This window comes from Sarcophilus harrisii, chromosome 4, assembly GCF_902635505.1.
Source record: "Sarcophilus harrisii chromosome 4, mSarHar1.11, whole genome shotgun sequence".
NCBI lineage: Eukaryota > Metazoa > Chordata > Mammalia > Dasyuromorphia > Dasyuridae > Sarcophilus > Sarcophilus harrisii.
Genome location: NC_045429.1, coordinates 143211576 through 143237831, shown reverse-complemented (window position 1 = coordinate 143237831; position 26256 = coordinate 143211576). Strand labels below are relative to the sequence as shown.

Below are 26256 nucleotides of genomic sequence, written 5' to 3'. Positions count from 1 at the left end.
GGGGAAGCACAAGAGTCAGCCTGCAAAAGGATCCTTGTAAGGTGGAGTCGGTTCTTTTACTGCTGCTCTGAGTTAGCCCCTTTCATTGCCTTGTCCCCTTGTTTGATACTGCAGATCTTGAATCTTCCCACAGTGGGGCAAGTCCTGTGAACTGGAGCGCAATTCCCCTTCCCCAAGTCAGCCCAGCCCTAGGGGTGAGCGAATAATTACAGCTCTCTTCCCCTAGTACACTACAGGCACTGTGGCTGTGACAGGGAGACCCGGACTTAGTAGAACTGGCCATCTGCATGTGAGGAGGCCTTGGGAGGAGGACTGTCTTAAAACACACCCGGACCAAAGAGACGGGTCCATCAGTCATCCTGTTCTCCCTGCCTAAGGACTTGGGGTGGTCATAATCAAGTGAGTAAGGTGCCATGGAAAGAGATATTCCCCCTGGGTCTGTGACCCCTGACAAACAGGATCAAGCCTGATACTATAACCTGCCTACTGAAATTATCTTGTATTTAATTTCAATATATTTGATATATCCTTTTACAGGCACAAATTGCTTTCTCCTACAGAATGTAAGCTCCTTGAGGGCAAAGATTATTTTTTATGTTGTCATTTTTTTTTCATCTTTGTATTCCTAGCATCTAACATAGTGTCTGGTAACTGGAACTTTTCTTTAAATACCATTTTATTTTTCCAGTTACATATAAAGTAGTTTTCAATATTCATTTTTATAAGATTTTTGAATTCTAATTTTTTTCTCCTTTCCTCCCTTGCCTACTCCCTTCCCCAAGACAACAAGCAATCTAATAGAGGTTATGCATGTACAATCATTTTAAACATATTTTCACATTATTCCTATTGTGAAAGAAAAATCAGAACAAAAGGGAAAAACTACAGTAAAGAGAAAACAAACAAAAAAAGGTCAAGATAGTATTCTTTAACCTCATTGTTTTCATAGTTCTCTCTTTAGGTGCAGATGTCATTTCCCAGACCAAGTCTATTGGAATTGTTTTGGATCACTGTATTGTTGAGAGCTAAGTAACATAGTTCATCATCACATAATCTTGCTGTTACTGTGTACAATGTTCTCTTGGTTCTGCTCACTTCACTCAGCTTCAGTTCATATAAGTCTTTGCAGGCTTTTCTGAAATCAGCCTGCTCATCATTTCTTATTGAACAATAATTATATCCATAAACCCATAACTTTTCAGCTACTCCCTAATTAGTGGGCATCCACTCTATTTTCAGTTTTTTGCCACCACAAAAAGAGCTGCTACAAACATTTTTGTACATGTGGGTCCTTTCCCCTCTTTTATGATTTCTTTGGGATGCAATCCCAATAGAGACACTGCTGGATCAAAGGGTATGCAGTTTTATGGTCCTTTGGGCACAGTTCCAAATTGCTCTCCAGAATGGCTAGATCAGTTCACAAGTCCACCCACAATGCATTAGTGCGGAACATTTCCCCCAGTCACTTTCAGTCATGTCCAGGTCTTTATGACACTGGGAGGGGGAGATTTCTGGGCAATGATACTAAAATGATTTGCTATATCCTTCTCCAGCTCATTTTACATATGAGGAAATGGAGGCAAACAGGATTAAGCGACTTGCTCAGGTTCACATAGCTAGTAAGTGTCTGAGACTGGATTTGAACCCTGGTTTTCCTTGCTAGGAGTGGAGCTCTATCAACTGTGTGTGGCCTAGCTACCTTCTGGAACACAGGAGGCATCTAATACATACTTGCTGATTTATTGACTGATTGAGTGGCAGTTGCTTCTGGGATATAATCTGAAGTTCAATGGAAAGGCCTCCCCTACAAACCCAATATGGTCAGCATGGACCCTTCCTGGAAATGATCGCTCTGCAAGTAGCTGCAGATACTGGAAATTCGCCCCATAATTAGTGCTAACCATTACCTTCTCCATGAAGCTTTCTTCACAAATACCTATTTCTGAGAGAGGGACCCATTAAGAGGGACCCACTTTTATAGGTAAAAGTTCATCAATATCTCTTTCCTCCATGACAAGAGACAACAAAAAGCAGTTGGGGGAAGATTGAGGGAGGAAAAGGAGGAGGGGACAGTCTCAGTGCAAGATGATGAATAGGGAAAAGGAATACCGAAAGAAAAGCCTGGGAAGACAAACTTCATCCAAAAAAATAGTCCCTGAACCAATCAGAGGAAACAAGGGGCAAGACCTACCATAGGGGCAGTGCTGCCAGGAGGCCTGTGGAAGCTTTGGCTTTTTGCTAAGGAAGTTACTAAGAGTTGGTCCATGGCGGCCCAAAGGATCATCAGGAGGCATGAATCTGGAAAAAAAAGAGAGTGGTCATCCCCACAGAAACAGGATCAGTGGCTTATTCCTTGACAAAATGTTTCAAAGATTCTGAAGGAACACTTTATTATTATTGAAAACAATCCCCATCTCGCTAGCCTTTTAAGGCTTTGTTTTTCTTTCCTTACTACCAACCTGTAAAGCAGGTGTGTGTAAAGCACAGTACCAGGCATAATGGTCTCACTTTGTCTGAGATGAATAAAAGTGGCAAAAGGAAGGTCGCTGGTCCCCCAGGGGCTGCTCTTGGGGGATTTATCCTAGTTTGCTTCTGTCTGTGCTGAAGGGTTGGGGATGTCTGACAGAAATAACAACAATAATGATCACAGTTCTATTACACTTCCAGTAATATGCATAAAACTCACAACCGGTGAGAAAGAGAGCACAAAAAGAGCCCCCCATTTTCCAAAATGTAAACGATGAGGCTCAGAAAAGTAGCGATTTTGTGATGATCACATGGCTAGCACTGGACTTGGACACAGGTTTTCTGCCTTTTGAACTGGTTTCAATCTCTGTTACCAGAAGAAATAATATTTGGACACAAACATCTATGATATGTTTAATATAAATTGGATTACCTGCCATCGAGGGGAAGGGTTGGGGAGAAGGAGAGGAAACTTTGGAACACGAGGTTTTGTAAGGGTCAATATTGAAAAATTATTCATGTAAATGTTTTGAAAATAAAAAAGCTTTAATTAAAAGAACAACAACTAACTATGATATGGGGGAACAGGGAAGAAGAGTTCTAGGGAAAGAGGGAAGGGCTATAGGAAGACCAAGGAGGGAAACATCACTTCTGGCTGGTGAAGGGGAAAAGGTGAGAAAATCAGGGAAAGCTTCATGGAAGAGGAAAAAGTGACTCTAGACTCTGAAGGATAAGATAAAATGATGACAGGTAGAATAGGATGCAGAAGAACAACATAAGAGCACCAGCCCTGGAGTCAGGAGGACCTGAATTCAATCAGAACCTTAACACTTCCTAACTGTATGACCCTGAACTTTCTCAATTGCCTTGCAGGAAAAAAAGGGTGCAGGGAGAAAAATAAAAGAACATAAACAAAGATCCAGAAATGGGAAAACAGATGCCCCATTTGGGGACCACTAACTAGTCTACTTTGGTGGAAGAAGGGATAATAAAAGGACAGGCAGAAAACCTGTGTCCAAGTCCAGTGCTAGCCATGTAATCGTAATCATGGCCAAATCGCTACTTTTCTGAGCCTCATAGTTTACATTTTGGAAAATGGGGGGCTCTTTTTGTGCTCTCTTTCTCACCGGTTGTGAGTTTTATGCATATTCCTGGAAGTGTAATAGAACTGTGATCATTATTGTAGTTATTTCTGTCGGACATCCCCAACCTTTTAACATGACAGAAGCAAACTAGGATAAATCCCCCAACAGCAGCCCCTGGGGGACTGGCTACCTTCCTTTTGCCACTTTTATTCATCTCAAACAAAGTGAGACCATGGAAAGAAGACATGTCCCTTACACCTCGAGTACTGAGGTCCCTAGGGGAGAGGTCCCTGCCTGCCATAGGGATAGATGTGGGTGTGTGGAGGGCCCTGGCCAGTGGGGGTGACATATTAAGTCTCAGAAAGCAACAAGAGACCTTTCTAAAAGCTAATGAATTGGTGGTTTCAATAGACACCATCTGTGAGTAATGGAAAAAGTAAGTCAATTCTTCTCAGAGGTTCTAAACCACAAGCTCTGGGGCCTTGGTAATTCAGAGCTTGGGGCTAACAAAAGGTAGCTTCCCCCCAAAAGTCATTTGATTGGGTTATAGATTCATTGAATGTTAAAAACAGGAAGGACCTTGAAAATCTAGTCTAAACTCCTTTTACAGATGAGGAAACTGAGGTCCAACACTTAACTTGCCCAATTAGGAACGAGTCAGGCCCAGGATCCAAATCTTTTGACTCTACCCAAGCATAATCTCCAAGAGCTTTGACAAGGTTCACATTTCCAAACTCCTGTAATCAACCAAACACTGGGAGTCGGGTATTGTTTTTTTCTTATATTGCCTATAGTTCTGAGCACACAGCAGACACTCAAATACTGACCCTGACTGAATCTCAGTTAATGAGTTGGAGGGAGAGCAGAAGGGGGTGACAAATGGAAGAAGAACTTGAGGAAAGACCCAGAAACAGGAAAAATTCATGGCATATTTGGGGACCATTAAGTAAGAGATTCGGTTGAAATACAAAGTAGACAAAGGGGAAGACATGTCCAGCATGACTGAATCTTCTGCCTGGAGGATGGCTTTACCTCCTCCACTTTTTTCCATCTGGTTTGAGCTTTTCATATTTACTGGCTCAGTAGCCCCTGATTTGAATGTTCACAGCTCGCTTGCACAGCCAAATGGGGAAGTTGACTTCTCCCTATCTGCACCCAGGCAATAATATATACTCTCAGCAATCACCTCTCAAAGGCAGAATGAATTACAACAGATGGGAACCTCTCCCTACTGTCCGGGTGAATGCAAATTTGTCCCCAGAGCACATTTCCTGTTTAGGAAAAGCTGAGTCAGGTGGGTTATGAATTCCAAATAAGTTTTTAAAAAACACAATACAGTTCAGATTGAAATTCCTCTCCAAGGAGTCCATGGGAACCACTCTATAGATCATCCCAGGCCTGGAGGCCTATGTTGGACTCTAGTTGCTCAGGCTACCAACTGTACACAAAGCTTCTGGATGTTGAGCCCTAGCCAAGAATCTGGGAAGTGGCTTGCCACGGTTATTTTCAGTGACCAAAGGCTTTGCCTCCTGAACTCTCTTCTCTCCTGGGCCCTGGGGACGAGTGCCAAGAGCTTGCGAAGGCCGTGCCGAGGGCTCTGGGAGGCAGTTCCTTCTCGCCCAGGCAGGGAGGGCAGGCGGGCACGGCATCCTGGCAGCGAGGGAGATGACAGGTCCTGCACAGGGATCAGTGCTGTCAGACGGACTTGGACCCTAACCCAGATGCTGTCACCAGGCCAGAAGTCGTCATGGTTCGTTAGGCAACAGGGAGGATTTGCTGGCACGTGGAGCAGTAAGACGGGCCAGATCTCTCTGGGCTGAAACTGGGCAGTGGAAGCCTCTGGCTGCTCACATGCGGACAGGGAGAGAGCCTGACTACCCCTGACAGCAACTGAATAGCTGCCCTATGGCAAAGGGGGCGCCCAGGGCAGAGGGGTAAGGAGAGGCGGGGAGTAGCAGCCCGGTAGCTCCTTCCTCACTGACCCGGCCTCCCAGACTGGGCTCGCCCTGGCTTGTGGGAAGTAGCCCAACCCAAATAATGATGAGCCCTCTCCTCCCCACCCATGGGGAAGCCGGGGCAGCTAGTGAGCCTTCCCCTAAATCACAGACAAAATATCACAGGGCCAGTGGCAGATAGATCCCTGGGGCACTCTCCCAGAGACCGCAGAGTTAACAATGGCCCTGTGAGTCTACCTAACTAGATTACCATTCAGGCTTAGTCTCTTAGACTGTGGGTCACGACAATCCCATATGGGCTCCCATAACTGAATCTGGGGGTCAGGAGATTAAGATTTATGACCAGTAAATGTTTCAGTTGTATGGCTGTTTTATATACCTAGATACATGTAAAAATTTTCTCAGCGAAAAATCACGAGCACAAAAAGTTTGAAAAGCCCCCATCTGGTCCTCGTGTCTTCTTATCCTCAAGGACAACAAGAACGATTCTGTCAGATGCTTTACTGAAATCTAGGCTTTCTGGAAATGGTTTTGAATTTGTTTCTGAATACTCCAGGATCCCCGGAGAGCCGTTATACCGCATCTAGAGTGTTCTTCTAATCTCCTAGTCCGAAGCATGAAATACAAGCACAATGTGGTGCGAAAGAAAGAGCTCTGCATTTGGTCCGAGAAAACCTGCCTTCCAACCCGGCTGTGGTCACTACCTCACCCTGTAACTGTTAAACCCTCTGCTCCTCTAGTTTCATGATATGTAAGGATACTCCTTACCAGGGTGGAGAAGAAAGCACTTTGAATAAGCAACCGATGAATAATATGAAGCAACAAGGAGGCGCTGATAAAAAGCCAGGCTTGGAATGAGGAAGACATTCATTAGGGATGAAATCTAGGCTCTGGTTGTGGAAGACAAGACGATCTAGGATGCTAAGTTGTAGAGTGGGGATAGATCCACATACACAGAGGGAGTTTTATCCCCCAAATTCCCAATATCTCTCTGAGGTCAGAGAGCCATTGCAAAAGGAGTAGCTCTCATTTCTCAAAATCTAGGCCTTGCCTTCGAGCAGAGGTTCCTCATCTTATTTCATTTATTCATGTATTTATTTGGTTAGTGTCGTGATTCCCTTTGGTGGTCTGATGACCTTTGCAAAATGACATTTTTAAATGCATACAATATATAATAATATAATATTTAGTTAAATAAATATTTATTATTTATTTATATTAAATATTAATAGTTATTAAATAAATATAAAATTTGATATATATTATAAATGTATGCAATAAATATAATATGATATATAGGATTATGAAGGAACCACTTTTACTAAAATAAAGTTATAGGGAAAAAAATATTGGGGAGGTAAGCAGGATTAAGTGACTGTCCAGGGTTTCACAGCTAGGAAGTGATCTGAGATCACATCAGAATTCAGGCCTTTTTGACTCGAGCTCTCTATCCCCTCCTATGTGCCAGACTCTATGAGAAGCACTTTGCAAACATTGTCTCATTTGATTCTTCCCAACGCTGGGAAGCAGATGCTCTTGTTATCAGATTATTATGGATGAGGACATTGAGACCCCCAGGGAGTAAGTGTCCGTGGCTGGATCTGACTTCAGGGACGAAGCCCCCCCTCCCTGGGCTGCCCCACGCTGCTCACGTACTTGTCACTGACGAAGGAGAACATGAGGAGTCTCTGCTCAATGAACCACTTCCACTCCGGGTTCTCGCTCTGGAGGTCCCGATAGTTGTCGTTGGACACGATGACGCCGTCCTTCTCATAGGCCACCTTCACAATGTAGCGGTCATCATAACAGACTACCCGCTTGCCATTGACCTTGCGGGACGGGGTGTACACCAGGACCGCCTGCTTTTCCAGCTCCTCTAGGATGTGCTGTTCTGCAAACGGAGGAAAAAATGGAACTCGAGACTCCCCGGAAAAATATGTGCATTTTAAAATTCTACTTTTTCTCTGTAACTCATTCTCCCTGCAACTGCACCCTGCCCCAGTTCTTTATCACTACCTGGAGACAGACAAATGTTCTTCAAAGCACTCTACCTACTCTAATTCATGTGATTCTCTCAGTTATCCTATGGAATACATACTACTACAAGTATTATGTCTCCATTTTACAGATGAGAAAACTAAATTATCAGAAAGATTAAGTGATTGCCCAGGGTCACACTACTGCTAAGTCCTGATTAATGAGAACAATGAACTCGTGAAGTGCTCCCATTTATTTGCATTATTCTGTCATAATCTATATAATTAGGATTATAATGATATAAATATTTAATAATTCTATATTACTGTATATATAATAATGTAATTATAAGCATAAATAAAATGATAATAAATGAAATAATATAATAAAATATATGTAATGTAATATCTTTATTATAATATAACATATATTATAATATAAAATAAAATATTTATTATAATATATATAATTATATATAATATATAATAATGTAATATATTACATAATTATATGAAACATACCATTAGTTTGCCCAATAGATATGTGAATATGAATTTAAATGGGACTGCAGGATATATTATACATAAAATAATTAAATGAAATAGTATAATAATAAAATATATGAATGTAATATATAAATATATAATTCTGGTTATAATTACATAATTATATGAAATATATAATTAGCTCAACCCAATGGATGTGTAATATGAATTTAAGTGGGACTACAGGATATATTATAAGTAAAATGATATAATAAAATAACTTAATGAAATAATATAATAATAAAGTATATGTAATATAATATATAAATATATAATTCTGGTTATAACTATACAAAAGTCATAAATTACATAATTATTTGAAATATACCATTAGTTCAGCCCAATGACATGTATAGTGTAAATTTAAATGAGATCACAGGATTCATGATTCTCACATTATCAAAACCTACCTGCAACCACCTAATGGGGCAAATAGAATTCACTACGGAATTGGCTCTTGGAAGAACTGTTGGATTTATACTCATCTGCTGGGGAAGATTTAGAAACCACATGACATGGCATATGCTCCCTAACATTTGTGTAGCACCTGTCAGTTTTCAAAGCGCTGTTGAATATATTTTCTCATGTGACTGTCACCACAGGTAGGGCAGATATATTTTGCCTCTATTTCACATATGTTAAAAAACTAAGGCTGGCTTTTTGTACTGGCAAGGAATTGGAAATTGAGTGGATACCCATCAGTTGGGGAATGGCTACATAAATTAAGGTATATGATTGTAATAGAATTTTATTGTTCTACAAGAAATGATGAAAAGGCCAATTTAAAAAAATCTTGGAAAGAAAAGCCTGAACTGATGCTGGCTGAAGTGAGCAGAGCCAAGAGAACATTGTACACAGTAACAAGAAGATTATGTGTTGATCAACTGTGATGGACTTGGCTCTTCTCAACAGTGTGGTAATTCAAGGCAATTCCAAGAGATTAGGGATGGAAAAAGCCCTTCACATCTAGAGAACTATGGAGACTGAATGTGGGTCAAACCATTGTACTACCTTTTTTTTGTATGTTATATTATTTTCTTTCTTGTGGCTTTTTCCTCTTTTGGTCTGATTTTTCTTGTATAACATGAAAAATATGGAAATATGTTTAAAGAGCTGCACATATTTAACCTATAACAGATTGTTTGTTGTCTTGAAGGGGGGAGGCAAGGGAGAAAGGGAGAAAAATCTGGAACACAAAATTTTACAAAAATGAATGTTGAAAACTATCTTTACATATATTTGGGAAAATAAAATATTGTTGGGGGGGAGGGGGGAACTAAGCTTAGGGGAGGGTTCTTTGCCTAAAATCACGCAGCTGGAGAAGAAATAGAAATCTGTTTCCAGGTCTCTTGACTTGAAGTCTATCATTTCTTACACTACTCTTTTTCCTTGTGAAGTTATTGCAATAATTTCTATATGTGTATGCATACACTGTAGTGTATTGTATATATATATATAATGTATATATATTATAATGTATTGGATAGAGGATCATCCTCATAGTCAGAAAGACCTGAGTTCAAGTCCCATCTCTGACACTCTATAAGGCTATCATCAGCAGAGAGGGTTCCAGCCTACATTGATAAAGAGTTTCTTCATATAGAAGCCCTATACACCAATGAAATCACATCTAATTTCCTTCTCTCCCTCTTCTCTTATAATACAAATATACCTCAAGCTAAGAGGGATTAAATCAATAATTCCAATGGCATCAGGAACTTCTTGATACATCTTCTCTACAGATTATAGCTTTACAGAGTCAGTAAATAATGTGTACAGGGACATAGAATGCATCAAAGATGAAACTTAAACTCAGGTCTTCCTTGCCATGAAGGAAGATCTCCCATTGTATCCAGGGCCATCTCCAGTCATCCTGATCTATCTCTTGCTCCTGAACTCAGATGGCTCTGGAGGAGAAGGTGAAGCTAGTGTCTTTGAACAACTTCCCTCACTTAAATCCAATTCACTTGCAAGTCATAGCATTGCCTCCTGATATCATGGTCCTCTTCAAGAATACACATACACAAAGAATTAGTATCATATATCCTAATGGGAGCTTCATCTCCCAAGGGAGTAGCTCTCCATAAGTCACTATAAGAGATCAGAGAATTTAGCAGAAGGAAAAATGTAGAAAAAGCACAAAAAAAACTGAACTGAAAGACAAAGTTACCAACTGAATTGCTTCAACAAATGAAAGTACCACCCACTCTTCCCTTTCCCCCATAGGCCTCTTACTTCCTCTGAATTTACCCACAGCTCCACTTCAAAAGGGCTCCTTTCCTGGCTGCCTGAAGCCAAAAGTCCAAAGTACAATATTTGATAAGAGGGGGAAAAATCAGAACTTCAGACTGGGCAAAAAACTGCATAGAACAGGATCAATCATGGAGATCCCCTGACTGATAGTCTGACAGCTATATGGCCTCTGCTGGAGCCTTTCCAAGGACTTCATTGTCTTACAAGGCTCCCCATTAAACCAATCATCACAGGGGAGGCAGCACTGCTCTGAGAGCCAGAAAACCTGGATCTAGTTCTGTCTTCATCCCTTAATTGTTTGACCTAAGATAAGCCATATATAACCTTCCTCAACCTCAATTTTTTATATGTAAAACAGGAGTAAAAACACCTGCCCTGCCCTATGCCAGTTGCTGTGAATATCAGATGAAAAAGGATATGTGAAAGCTCTTTGAAAGTTCAAAAGCATCATGCAAATGTAACGTAATATTGCTAGCATTATCACCATTTTATTTTTTTTATTCAATTGTATTTTATTTTTCCAATTACATGTAAAAGATGGTTTTCAACATTCATTTTTGTAAGATTCTGAGTTCCAAATTTTTTCTCCATTTTTGCCTTATCTCTTCTTTCTCCAAGACCACAAATAATCCGTCATAGGTTATACATGTACAGTAATTTTAAATATATTTCCATATTAGTCATACCATTATTATTAAGTTCTTTCTTAGGATGAGCACTTCCTGCTTCCTTGTCACCTCCACCTGTTGGCCTTGGTTCCATCCTCTGAAACAACCCTGTTCCCTCTTCTATGTGACAGACTTTAAAATGTCTGAAGAAAAGGACTACATACTCCTAATCTTTCCTTCTTCAGAGAATATCCTGCATTCCCCCTATGGTCACAAAACCCTTGAGCTATATTTATGTATAAATAGAATGTCTCTGCCCAGAGGCAGCTGTTCAGCTGTATAAACAATTAATAGGTTACTGGGATTAAAACCTTGAACTAACCATTTAATATCTCCCTAAATTCCTAATGTCTTGACAAAGTCAGCGTGACCATAAGTTATACCATATTAATCTTAATTCTTTTTTTTGATAAATAGAACAGAGAAATGCTATAGACATTATACGGCTAGTTTTCAGCAAAGCATTTGACAGTCTTTTGTGCAAACACTTAAGTAGTTGGTACTAGCTGTGTTTCTCTAGGCAAGTCACTTAACCCTGTTTGCCTCAGTTTCCTCATCTGTAAAATGAGTTGTAGAAGGAAATGGCAAACCAGTCTAGTGTCTCTGCCAAGAAAATCCCAAATGACATGTATGTATGTATATATATTGTATTTAACTTATACTTCAACATATTTAACACATATTGGTCAACCTGCCATCTGGGGGAGGGGATGGGGGAAGGAGGGGAAAAGCTGGAACAAAAGGTTTTGTAATTGTCAATGCTGAAAAAATACCCATGCATATATCTTGTAAATAAAAAGCTACAATATAATAAAAAAAATCCCAAATGCTATTATGAAGAGTATACTGCTGAAATGACTAAATGACAATAATATTCTCCTAATATGCCTAGCTAGGTAGAATCAGAGCTGGCTAACTGATCAGACCCAAAAGTTAATTATTAATGGGCATTTAGTGGTTTAATGGACACAGTATTGAGTCAGGAAGACTTGAGTTCAAGCTTATAAGCTATATGGCACTTAACTTCTGTCTGACTCAGTTTCTTCAGTTGTAAACTGGGGTTGAATAACCCCCACCTCCAGTGGTTGCTGTGAGCATATGATGATATTTGTAAAGCAAACCTTAAAGTAAATGCTAGCTAACTTTTATTTTTCCAATAGAACTGAGCTCAATTTGGAAGGAGGTCCTTATGGGAATGCCTCAGACATTTTGGATCTATCTGCCTTTGACCCTGTGTCATTTTTGTCAGTGGCTTGAAAGAAGAAATAAAACAAATAAGAAAGTATATTTATTTTACATATAAGCATGTATTTACATATGTTTACTTTATATATTCTTTATATATAAGAAAGCATATTTGCCAAATTTGAAAATTATAAAAGCCAAGAGGGGCTTACATGATGTTTAGATATCTAGAAAGAACTTGGCAGACTACAATAATGAATCAAATATAAGAAGATAAAATTTGATGGGAAAGAAAAATTTTCACTTGGGTTAAAAAAATTAACCAACACAAGATGGTTAAAATGTAACAAAATAATACTTCGGTTTAAAAAAAAAAAGATTTGGGGGTTTTAGTGGCCTACAAGTTCAATGAGTTAAAAGTAGAGCCAGCCAGTCAAAAAGACTAAATAAGGATCTCATGGATCCCAGTAAGAGACAGGAAGCCATAAAAAGTGGCTGATAATTCCACTGTACAATTATCTGATTAACATATATGGCATGTTTTATTCAGTTCTGGGCATCACATTTCAAGAAGACCTACATAAGCTAGAATAAGGTCAGAAGAGGGCAACTGTGCCGGTGAAAGACTGGAAACCATGTTTCCAGTTAACCAGGAATGGTTAAAAGAAGTGAGAATCTCCAATGTAGAAAAAAGTAGTCAGTTGAACCATGATACTTCCCACAAACATTTGAAAGGATAATACTTGGAAGAGGACCTAGACTTTCTCTTCTTGAAAACTAGGAACAAAAGAGTTTAGTTTCAGATAAAGATTTAATGCATGGTTAAGACTTCAGAATGATTAGAATTAACCTAAAGTGAACTGAGATACCTCAGAATATGAGCTGCTTCCTTTAGAGAGTGAAGTAAAGGCTGGATGATTATTTGTCAGAGATACTATAGGACATTGTCTGGATTAGATTGCTTCTAAGGCCATTTCTAATCAGACATCCTGAACCGGATGTGCCATAGTATTCAAAACTGAGCTCATCATTTTCCCCCCAAACCCTCCCATTTTCCTAAATTCCCTAATTCTTGTATTTGTAAAGTTATTTTTTGAGAGTACCCCAATTTTGAATCCTTGGTATCTCTCTCAATATCTTATTCTCTCATTTTCTGCATCTAAATCTGTTACCAAAACCTATATATTTTGCCTGTACAACATCTCTCTCTTTTTAAAAATTATTTATTCTTAAAGTTTTTTTTTTTTTATTTACAAACATATGCATGGGTAATTTTTCAACACTTACCCTTGTAAAACCTTGTGTTCCAAATTTTCCCCTCCTTCTCCCATCCCCTCCCCTAGATGGCAGATAATTCAACACATGTTAAATATGTTAAAATATATACAACATCTCTTGTATAAACTCCTTAATCTCCTCTGACACCACCCTGATTGTAGGTGCTAATCACCTCAAGCACAGACTATTATAATAGCTTTCCCATGCTAGCTCTTTTGCCTGTCAAATTGATTTTCCTAAAGCACAGGACTGAACACATCACCTCCCTATTCAATAAACTCCAGTGGTACCCTATCAGCTCCTGTTTGATATTCAAAGTCCTTCATAACTTTCCTTGCCTCTCCAACTTTCAAGCCTTCTTAGACTTTATACCACTCCATAGTCTACAGTCAATGACACTCGTTGCCCTGCTATTTCTTGAACAACACATTGCATTTCCAGTCTCTGGGCATTTTTATTCCATTTCTGGTATGCCTTCCCTTCTTTTCTGTACCTCTTGGCTTCTTTCAAGTTTTAGCTTAAATCTCATCTCCCATGGGAAGCCTTTACTGATCCCCTTAGTTTTATGCATTCTCTCTGTTGAAGATCTCCAATTTTTCCTGCATATAATTTTCAATAGCTTTTTATTTACAAGTTATATGCATGGGTAATTTTACAGCATTGACAATTGCCAAACCTTTTGTTTCAATTTTTCTTCTCCTTCTCCCCACCCTCTCCCCTAGATGGCAGGATGACCAATACATATTAAATATGTTAAAGTATAAATTAAATACAAAATAAGTATGCATGTCCAAACCATTATTTCTGCATATAATTTGTATGAATTTGATGGTTTACATATTAAATCCCCAAGAGAGAGAGCCTTGAGAAAAGGAAATGTCTTTTGTCTTTTTTCTTCAGTTTTTTGTACAATGCTGGTACTTAATAACTGCTTGTTTATTATTTTAACTTTGAGATTCTATAATTATGTAATTTTATTTCTCCATCTCTGCATTTTTTCTACTTCTGCAAAAGCTTTACTCTGAGTATTCTCTCACCTCTAATATTATCCTTCTATTTTTCTTATGAAAAAATATAGATTATATAGCAAGAGAGATGGCACGGTGACCTGATGTTTTTTGTAGGCTGGTAAATTAATCTGCAAGGTATCAGCATGACTAGGTTTGATGCCATTCTTGGCCCCTGGAAGATGGAGAAGCATCATTAGCAACATACCTGAAATAGGGGTATCAGCTCTTGGTGGTTCCTTCCTCCACGATGGGACAAAGACCTTGATGTAGTTGTGTCCTCTCTCCCTGAACCAGTCCACAGCCAATCGAATTCCCCGGCAGGAAAAGATTTCTTTGTTTCCATGACTACAATTGGAAAATTTAAAAATATTTGATCATAGAATGTTAGCACTAGAAAGGACTTTAGGGATTAGCTTTTCCAGCTCCCTTATTTTACAGGAAAGGAAATCAGGCCTCGAGAGACATTAAATGATGGATCTATGGTCACACGGGTAGTAAGATTGAAACCCAAATGCAGGGCTCTTTCTACTAGACTATGTGTTGCAAACTTACAGCCTCAGAATTTGAGAGTTGCTGTTTGGTTGAGCATCTCCAAGGAGGGAGTATCCCAAAACCAAAAATGGCTTGTTCCAGTCTTGGACAACACTCATTTTTAGGGAAAAAAAATGGGTGCAGCTTGGTGGCGCAGTGGATAGAGCACTGGCTCTAAAGTCAGGAGGAGCTGAGTTCAAATCTGGTCTCAGACACTTAACACTTCCTAGATGTGTGACCCTGGGCAAGTCACTTAAACTCCAATTGCCTCAGCAAAAAACAAAAAACTCCTGACATTCAACCCAAATTGGTCTTTTTGTAACTTAGCCTCTCATTCCTGGTTTTCTCCTCTAGGGACTATACAGAGCAAACCCATCCTTCCTCCCCACACTGCCCTTCGAGTAGTTGCAGACAACTGTGGTGTTCCCCTTGAGCTCCCTGCAGACGAACCCGCCTATTTCCTTTGGTTAATCCTCATGAGACGTGACCTTAAGGGCCTCTATCATCCTGGTCACCCTCCTCTGGACGCTGTCTTGTTTATCACTGTAACTATCACACTCAAAACTATACACAACAACGCCCCAGACGAGGGTCTTGGCTAGTCTGTATTTCCAGAAGCTGCGCTTCTCCTGGGCAACGAGGCGGCAAGATGTGTGAAGTGCAGAGATTGGACTCGGGGAGGCTCCTCTTCCTGAGTTCAAGTCTGGCCTCCGACACTTCCTAGCTGTGTGGCCCTGGGCAAAGGAAGGGCAAACCACTACAGCATCTCTGCCGAGAAAACCCCAAACAGGGTTACAAAGGGTCAGACACCACAAAGTGACTGCACAATAAAATGCCTGTCTTCATGGCCCCAGTATCACATGAGTTATTTTAGCTGCCACCTCCCAATGCTGACCGGGGTCCACTAAATCCTTTAGATCTTTTTTTAAAACTTATCTCTCAGAAAGGATTGTCTTCTGACTTTCTGCATGTCCCTAGCCTCAGGACGGGCCTGGCATATAGCATATATTTAATAAGTTTTTATTGACTGATTGGCAAAAGAGTCTAGACAACGGTCTTCATTAGGATTAATCAGAAGGCCAAGTACATTAAGTAATTACATGGGTATTTGAAATTTGCACATTATCTGTATGTAATTGGTAGGTGCCTATGACCAGATAATTCAATCTACCCTTGGTCAGTGTTCATGTTAAAATTTGACTCCTATTGCTATTGAAGTTCATGTTTCAGAGACTGGAATCTGCCTTCTCAGGGAAGAGATAATTCCTTCTCGCTCCCTTTAGTGCCGGCTTACTGGCTTGCATGGCTTGGCCCAGAGAAAAGTGAGAGAGGATTCAGTAAAAGAGGAGCTGAAGAAAATCCTTCAGACCTCTCAAGAATCAATGCTGGGGGCAGCTAGTTGGTGCAGTGGATAGAAACATAGACTATATTTGGTTTACCCCACAAGGAACACAGAAAAGACCTTGTACCCAAACTGATAGTCAGGAGACCTTTTTCCTTTAGATGCTTTTCTTGTCTACATAAGAGGCATGTAGGGGGCAGCGAGATGGCACAGTGGATAGAGCACCGGCCCTGAAGTCAGAAGGACCTGAGTTCAAATCTTGTCACAGACACTTAACGCTTCCTAGCTGTGTGACCCTGGGAAAATCACTTAACCCCAATTGCCTCAAAAAAAAATCGATGCTGATGGGAGAAGGGAGAAGATATACAGCCTGCGTGATGTCAGAGGAAAGAGATAAATGGAACAAACTCACCCCTACTGAACCAGAAAGAGAAATTCTTACTTGACTAATAAAAGTGAACAGTAATGGAGGATTGAGTATCAAAGAACAACAACAATTTAAAAAACTAGCCAAAGACACTGGCTTCTTCCAAGGGCTAGTAGGACCTCAATATAGCCTTTCCACACTCTAGAGTTGGTACCATTTATTAATGAGAAGGAACCATAGTGGAGAAAGATCCAAAAGCAGGAAACTGCAACACAGCAAGATAAAGTAGTCAAGTCCTGCTGGAAACAGATCTCTCCCAGTGATGTACACAGCGAACAACCTTCACTATAGAGGTACATGCAGCATGATACTACGAGGCACATGCCTCTTATTTAATTTTTTGAGGGAATTGGGGTTAAGTGATTTTCACTTAACACAGCCAGGAAGTGTTAAGTGTCTGAGGTTGGATTTGAACTCAGTCCTCCTGACTTCAGGGCTGGTGCTCTATCCACTGTGCCATCTAGCTGCCCCCTACCTAACTCTTATGTGGACAAGAAAGGGATCCAAAGGAAAAAGGTCTCCCGACTATCAGTTTGGGTACAAGGTCTTTCTGTGTTCCTTGCAGGGTAAATATATTCTATGTTTGTTGCCTTTTGAGGGGTTGAAGATACTGCTGGCTGGAGGAACTGCCATACCCTGATATTCTCCAGGTCTTTCTGCAAGCCAGAAAAACCTGAAGGTCTCCAGAATTAATCTAGACCCTGTGATCAGGAAAGATCTGCTGATGTGAGTAGCACTTTATTCTTCTCTAGTATCATACTCATCCACTAGCAGCAGTTTTGAGAAGCTTTTCAAAAGCAGTGAGCCAAAGTCCTGGTCCCTTTTCTTCTAGACTTCCAGAGAAGAGACGTAATTGCCTTAAGTGTATACAATGTACATAGGCAATGTATATAAGACTGCCTCTAGCAATCCCTTTCACTCCTTCATATTTGCTTAAGATTGCAATTCCACTCTCTATCCTCTGATCCTCAGGAGATGACTTCAATCCTGACATTGCTCAGATTGGAGGAACTGATCCGAACCTGCTAACTTCTCTTCCTTCTCTCCCCTTTTCAATATTCTCACTTAACATCCCTTTCCTCCATTCTAAGAGGAAGAGCTGACCTTCCTCTTTGCCAGAGAACCTTCCACTTACATCTTTTGATCTTATAACCTTCCATCTCCTCATGTCATTGCTCTACATCTTCAATAATAATGACAATCTTTCACATTTATATAATGAGTATTAATATTTTCACTTCTATCACTCTACTACCTCTTTTCTGTCACACAATGAATATTCTAAGGTCTCCCTGATCCATCCATCTATCCATCCTTCCTTTTTTTTTTTTTTTTTTTTTTTTTGCTGAGGCAATTGGGATTAAAGTGTGGGGTCACACAACTTAAAAAGTGTTAAGTGTCTGAGGCCAAATTTGAACTCGGGTCCTCCTGACTTTAGGGCTGGTGCTCTATCCATTATCATTTAGCTGCTCCCTCCCCTTTTTTTGCTGAGGCAATTGGGGTTAAATGACTTTTTTCAAATTTACTTTTAATTGCTATCCTTAATTTTTTTTTTACCATAACTTCATTTCCCAATTTATATCTCTCCCTAACAATATGACAGAATAAAAAAAGAGAAAAAACAGTTCAAAAAAGTAACCATGACATAAACTAAGTCCAACTTTGTGTGTATTCAATGTTCTACAACCACAGTCTCCCATCTCTGCAATGGTTTCTGTTTCTTTTTCAAGGTCTCTCTAATTCTAAAAAATTCTTCATTTGCCCATACAACTACCTCAAGCAATTATTCTTTCTAATTTCCCCTTCACTGCCAGCTTTTAAGATAGAGTTGTTTACACTTAATACATTCATTTCCTTCTTCATTACTTAATTCCTTTGTAATCTCTGACTTCCATCTCTACTGCTTTAGTAAAACAGCTCTTTCCACGTCATAAATTATCACTAAATCCAAGGTCTTTATTATTTGAAATAATATACCTTGATTTTTCCGAGACATTTCTTTTTTCTGAATAACTTGTGGTTCCTTGGCTTCCATGACTCACATGTCTCTGTTCCTCCTCTGTTTCCTTTGTGGTTCTTTTTTCTGCCTCTTTAACATGAGGGTTTCTCAAGATTCTGTCATTAGCCTTTATCTCTCTCCACACTCTCTCTTGGAAACCTTATATCACTAATTATCATCTCTAGGTAGCAGGTTTGTGGAGAACAGATGCATGAGAGAGAAAATCAGAAATATTGGAGGAAAAGATATAAACCCTTGAGGGGATCCCCAATGCCTGACATCTTACCCTTCACTTAGTAGATACTCAATAAATGTCTGTTGTTATTGATCATTGCTTCCAAAATAACTCCAAAAAATAGATGTCAACCAAATCTGAGACTTTCCTTTATGGGTCTTAACTGGTACTATATGAATGGAATTTAAACTCTCACTCCAGAGTGATTCACTGAGTCACCTGCCTTAGGGAAGAAACAAAGAAAGTCTATTATGCACAGGGAGAGCAGATAATCATTTATATTTTGGGAAGCACCTCACCATCACCCAAACACCCTTGAAATCCTACCAAAAGTTCTCTAAAGAGCCACTGTATTGACCTGATCAAGAGTTACAATACAAAGCCTTCCAAGTTAACTTCCAAGTTAGAAAGCGTCTGAGACCAGATTTGAACTCAGAAAAGTAAGTCTTCCTAATTCCAAGTTCATTGCTCTATCCACTGGGCTACCTAGCTAGCTGCCCAGCTGCTCGTCACTAATCCCTTATCAAAAATCAGTTTATCAAATCCTTTCCAACTAGTTTTGGCTCTATTGGAGCAGGTGAAAGAACAGGTTAACCTTTGATCCAGCAGTGTTACTACTGGGCTTATATCCCAAAGAGATTATAAAGAAGGGAAAGGGACCTGTATGTGCACGAATGTTTGTGGCAGCCCTTTTTGTAGTGGCTAAAAACTGGAAACTGAATGGATGTCCATCGGTTGGAGAATGGCTGAATAAATTGTGGTAGATGAATATTATGGAATATTACTGTTCTGTAAGAAATGACCAACAGGATAATTTCAGAAAGGCCTGGAGAGACTTACACGAACTGATGCTGAGTGAAATGAGCAGGACCAGGAGATCATTATATACTTCAACAACAATACTATATGATGACCAGTTCTGATGGACCTGGCCATCCTCAGCAACGAGATCAACCAAATCATTTCTAATGGAGCAGTAATGAACTGAACTAGCTATGCCCAGAAAAAGAACTCTGGGAGATGACTAAAAACCATTACATTGAATTCCCAATCCCTATATTTATGCCCATCTGCATTTTTGATTTCCTTCACAAGCTAATTGTACAATATTTCAGAGTCTGATTCTATTTGTACAGCAAAATAACGTTTTGGTCAGGTATACTTATTGTGTATCTAATTTATATTTTAATGTATTTAACATCTACTGGTCATCCTGCCATCTAGGGGAAGGGGTGGGGGGTAAGAGGTGAAAAATTGGAACAAGAGGTTTGGCAATTGTTAATGCTGTAAAGTTACCCATGCATATATCCTGTAAATAAAAGGCTATTAAATAAATAAAAAATAAATAAAATTAAAAAATTAAAAAATTTTAAAAATTAAAAAAAAAAAGAACAGGTTAAAGTGTTAGGGTCACTACTCAGGAAGGGGGACCATAAACTATAGAACTTTGGGCAGCCACGCAGTATCTGGGGGTGGGGGAAGAGAGAATGAGAAGGTGTCTAAGATGAAGTTTCACCTACTTTAAGTTCTGTGTATGACTGGCTCCAGTCACATTGTATATTTGTATCATCTATATGACAGACTTCAAAAACATTCAACGTATAACACCTGTCCTAAAAGCCCATGTAATGCTTGGGGGCTTTTCAAAGATACAGTTCTCCCGACTCCCCAGGTCCTCTCTGTTGTGACCCTCATAAAGAATTTAGTCAAATTAAGCTTCAAAAAAGTGTTCATGCCCTGGAATCTCAACTTATACCATTGTTTCTAATCAGCTTTTATACTGAGGAAATTTCACACAACTATAACATTGAAGTTGGATACTCCACCCCCAAGAGCTCAAAATCATCTCGATGAGGTCCCGAGTAATTAGATGGGATTGGCAGAGAAAGGCTGAAGTACTGATAAGATTACTCCCCGAGGTTAGCAGGGAAGGGCACTGATGGGGATCAGGTCAACCTCCTAGTCCTCCTCTGTGAAGATCGTGAGTAGCCCTGCTTTTCTGTGTGCACTCAGAAATCCAAGTTACATCAAACACCGGAGGTTAAATTTCCCATATAAATCAATCTATGGCCCACACCTTCTTTGCTGAATCTCTCTTGGGGTTATAGCCCACTGTGGCATTCTGCCTCATGATGTCCTGCTCCTCACCCCTCCCTCATGTCTCATCACCCCACCATGAATCATGATGTCTGTCTTCTTCTTATAGCTAACTAATTCTGTGAGGAGCTAGAGCCTCTGTGGATTAAGCCTACCAATCAATGGCTTACTCCCACCTCATGGCATATTCCTTTAATGGATTCTTCCAAACTCCTTTCCTTGGTAACTTGATTGCTCTTCTATCTCTATTTTATATGTACCATTTCTGGTGTCTATTGTATTTCTTCATTCTGCCTGTAATCTCTTCTCATAAATAAACCTTCACAAATGAATTCTTCACATGACCAAACCCCAGCATTTGGTGCCTACATCAATCACATTTCCAAAATATCATGGAGATAAGGAACAGATGATCCCTCAATTTTTGGTGTCCACACCAACCACAACCATCTCACAAGGGGGAATCAGGGAGTGGGACACTGGCAGGGACAACCAGGAGAGGTAACATCTGAGGGATCAGTAAAAGCCTCCTGTAGGAGATGTTACAACTTCAAGTGTCTCCAAAATATCATGGAGATGAGCTGGGAGAAAGATACAGGTGACTCCTCCATCTCATAAAAGCCAGAGAAATGGGTAGACATCAGTGGTCAAAAGTAACAAAACCAGGGGCCAAAAGGCTACTTCTTGGCGGTTGTCTTGTAAAAAAGGATCATTAAACCATAGCTTCAAGAGATCTCAGAAGCACTTAGTCCAGCTCCTTCATTTTCTAGATGAGGAAGCTGGAGCTCAAAAAGGTTAAGAAATTTCCTGTAAGTTGCACAGAAGGCAGAAGTAGGATTCAATTTTCTGACTCCCTTCAGAGGTGGCCCAGATTTTGCTATTAATACTGCTATTGAATGGGAGTTCTTAACTATAATACTTTGGGGTGGCTTGGTTATTGCAAATAAACCCAATTCTGCTTATCCTGCTGCAGTTACAGAAAATGGGGACAGGCACAGTCAAATGAAACTCTTGGGGAAGACTATAGGAGGATGTGAAATTATCATCTGTTTTCTCCCTAGCTGTATACTTCAAATCCACGCCTGCTGCCAATTTGCGTACTGAATGCAAAAAGAGCCGCTGGCCTGAATTTGCCTGCTCTGGAACGAGGAAATTGTATGCAACCATTAGCAAATGCTAAAAGCCATTTGGATAAGATCTTACCAAACAACATAAGAGATACTTGAAAACCCCTTCAAGAAAAACCCCTTTTGTCCTTTCAGAGTCTGGGGGACAAGGTGACTACCTCACCTCCCTAAGTGCCCACCCTTAGGACATATGACGACACATAAGTTGCCCACATTTGACATAGGGCTGGGTATCCATGTACATACAACACATACCCATCATACATGGGTGGGTACTTCCTAATCCCCCCACATCCCCTACTCCTGCCATGGCTGGCTGCTCAAGCACATGACCCTCGCATCCTATCTTACAAGCCCTCCGGGGTAGAACATCACATCTAGGCGAGTGCTCCCCCACACAATACAGGTCCTATCCGGCTGGGTGCCCACACCCACTACACAACAACACCTGCCCAAGCACCCACACAGCCATGATACACATGACATATTTGGGGGCCCATGAGCGTGTGACACACAGACATCTCTTGATTTTCTCCAAACTGTATCATTAATTGGTCTGTGACATTATGCAAACAGAAATGTCATGCTCTGTGAGTTTAACATTTTCAGATTGCCAACAATGCTGCTGCTCAGAATTTAGATCTCCCAGAACTTAAGAATTCATAAGGGAGCTTAGATAGCCATCTGCCAAATCATAAACACTTCACAGCCAACTATGGCTTCCTTTAAGTCCCTACTAAAATCCCATCTTCCACAGGAAGCCCTTCCCAAATCCTCTTAATTCAATGCCTTCCCTCTCAGTTACTTCCTGTTTTTTTTTTTTTTTTTGGGGGGGGTACATATCTGTTTATACCGTTACATGTTGTTTTATTGTCTTCCTCATTAGATTGTGAGCTTAGGGAGGGAGAAAGAAAAATTCAGAGTTCAAAATCTTATAAAGATAAGTGTTAAAAACTATCTTTACATATAAATGGAAAACAAATAAAATGCTATTAAGTTGAAGAAAAAAACAATTTTGAAACAGGAAAAAAAGCAGATGGTGAGCTCCCTGAAGAGAGGGATTCTCTCTTTGGCCTCTTTGTGTATCCACAGCACTTAGCACAATATCTGGTACACAGCAGGTATTTAATAAATCTTTACTGACTGACTAGTTAATAGAGTGATATCAGCTCATTTCACTTTAAATATCTCCAATTGTAGCAAGTCAACCAAACCTACCTCCTAAGGACAACAGGGCTCTGATTCCAGGTCTCATTTTTTCCCAAGAATATCTTGCTTTTGAAGGACATTAAGATACCTCTCTTCACAAAAAGCCAGAATGAGCCCTACCCTGGAGGGTGCTGAAGAAGCCATAAGAACCACACTGTTTAGTGTGACAGCCAGAGAATTAAGACCTATAGGGAGCAGGTGAACACATGAGGGAGCTGGCTCTGGATGGAAGGAGCTAATTTCAGTCCCTCATACTGGGTCAGGGAACTGCTTTCAGGATAATGAAAGGTCTGAGAGAAGCCCAGTGGGTCTTCTTCCCTGTCTCCAAGATCAGAGATGTGGGGATGGTACATTGATTTCACTATTGCTCTGGGTGCAAAAACTACAGCCCTAGGCCTAGATTTTGTGATTATACACAGAAAAAAGGAAAGTACAAACTGCCCCATACCCTTTGATCCAGCAGTGTTTCTACTGGGCTTATATATTGCAAAGGGATTTTTTTTTCTTTTTTTGCTGAGGCAGTTGGGGTTAAGTGACTTGCCCAGGGTCACACAGATAGGAAGTGTTAAGTGTCTGAGACTACTTTTGAACTCGGGTCCTGCTGACTTCAGGGCTGGAGCTCTATCTACTATATCAACTAGCTGTCCCATTAATTCATTATTATTATTATTTTTTTTGCTGAGGCAATTGGGGTTAAGAGACTTGCCTAAGGTCACACAGCTGAGACTTGTTAATTGTCTGAGGCCAGATTTGAACAAAAGAGATCTTAAAGGAGGGAAAGGGACCCACATGTGCAAAAATGTTTGTAGCAGCCCTTTTTGTAGTGGCCAGAAACTGGAAACTGAGTGGATGCCCATCAATTGGAGAATGGCTGAATAAATTATGGTATATGAATGTTGTGGAATATTATTGTTCTGTAAGAAACAACCAGCAGGATGATTTCAGAAAGGCCTGGAAAGAGTAACCTGAACAGATGCTGAGGGAAATGAGCAGAACCAGATCATTGTACATGGCAACAACAATATTATACGACAATCAATTCTGATGATTACCAATGATCTTGTGAAGAGAGCCATCTACACCCAGAGAGAGGACTGTGGGGACTGAATGTGGATCACAACATTGCATTTTTTACTCTTTTTGTTGTGGTTTGCTTGCATTTTTTTTTCATTTTTGATCTGATTTTTTTTGTGCAGCAAGATTATTTTTATGAATATGTATTACATATATTGGACTTAACCTTTTATTTTATACATATATGTTATATTTATATAAAAATATATAATATTTTAACATGTTTAACATATTTTGAATTACTTGCTATATAGGGGAGGGAATGGGAGGAAGGAAGGGAAAATTTGGAACAAGATTTTGTAAGGGTCAATGTTGAAAAATTATCAGTGCAGGTTTTGAAAATAAAAAGCCTTAATTAAAAAAAAAAAAAGGAAAGTATAAAATGCAGGGTCTCCATTAAATCCTTGTTCATTTTCAAGCTTTCATCACTAGTACTGATAATATAATAGAAATGATTTCTAAATAACAACAATGTATAAAAATTTAAGGCACATAGTTGTACTTAATATATCTTCTTTCAGATCTTGTGACAAATGAAAAATTGCTTTGAATAATAAATATTATTGCAATAAAATGGGGAACTTGTGTCTCCCAGTGAACAGAAGTGCCTTAAACTATAGGAAAGAAGCTAATTTTGCCTTTAAATGCCATTTACAGATCATTTCTATCACATAATCTAAACTACTAACCCTAAACAAAAGGACTTTATAATGATCTTTTGCTATTGTATCATCCCTGAAAAGAAATACAAACATCTTTTTTTGTTAGATTATAGAAATTGTTGAAAAAAGATTTGGTATAATTGCTGACACAAAAATAATTCTACCATCAAGATCACTTCTTATGTAAAAGGTCACATAAGTCATATTCAGCTTTGGGCTCACCTTGTAAAATATTATCATGCAGTGTGAAGTGGACTCAGAGTCAAAAGACCCTCTTCTACTTATTAACTTATGTAATCCTACTATGGACAGGTAATATGAACTCTGTGAGTCTGTTTCCCCAACTGTAAAACAAAGGGGCTGCACTTGATGAACTCTGAAGACCCTTCCAGCGGTGATTCTATAATTTATCCCCTTCCAGCTTTAAATCCTAAGAAACTTGAAGAGGTGAACTATGATCCTTAATCATTAACATTTTTAAACCACTAGAAAGATAAAAATCTGTCACATATTTAGAGATTCACAAAGAAAGCCTACAATCTTTCTAGGCAACCTAAGCTAAATTCTTTATGCTATATAGTTCCTTGTCTTTGTATATTGAAGATTTTTACTCAAGAAAAAGATCAAATAAACCTAATAGCCTAATGTTCAGTAAGCCCAAAGACCATAATTACTAGAGAAAAGACACACTATTTGACAAAAATTTTGGGGAAAACTGATTGGTAAAACTAGTAGAAATTAAGTTTAGACCAACATTTGATGCCATATGCCAAATCAATCTCCAAATGGTTATATGACCTTGACACAAAAGGTCACATTACAAACAAATTAGAGAAACAGTGAAGAAATTCTCTTTTAAATCTATAAATAGGAGAAGAGTCATGACTAACCAAGGGACAAAGAAGGTCACAAAAGATAAAATTTCCATTGTATAAAGTTTAAAATTTTTTGCATAAATGACACTAAAATTAGAAGAAAAATAATTCATTGTAGGGGAAGAAATCTTTGCTACAAGTCTCTCTACTAAAAGGTGTTATTCCAAGATGTTTAAGGAATTGATCCAAATTATAAGAATAAAAGTCAGTCTCCACCAAAGGATACAAATAGGCAGCTCCAAAAGGGAAGAAATTC

General features: G+C 39.4%; 1 protein-coding gene across 3 annotated transcripts in view; it reads right to left on the bottom strand.

The window, feature by feature from the left end:
* Nucleotides 1-26256, bottom strand: part of ZC3H12D (zinc finger CCCH-type containing 12D) — a 47291-nt gene that overhangs the window by 1959 nt on the left and 19076 nt on the right. For all 3 annotated transcript variants that reach the window (XM_031937643.1, XM_031937644.1, XM_031937645.1), the window contains exons 3-5: nt 14628-14767; nt 7163-7397; nt 2192-2298 (exon numbers count right to left, since the gene is read on the bottom strand). In XM_031937643.1, coding sequence (XP_031793503.1) covers nt 2192-2298; nt 7163-7397; nt 14628-14767 — 482 coding nt within the window. The remainder of the gene's footprint in view (nt 1-2191; nt 2299-7162; nt 7398-14627; nt 14768-26256) is intronic.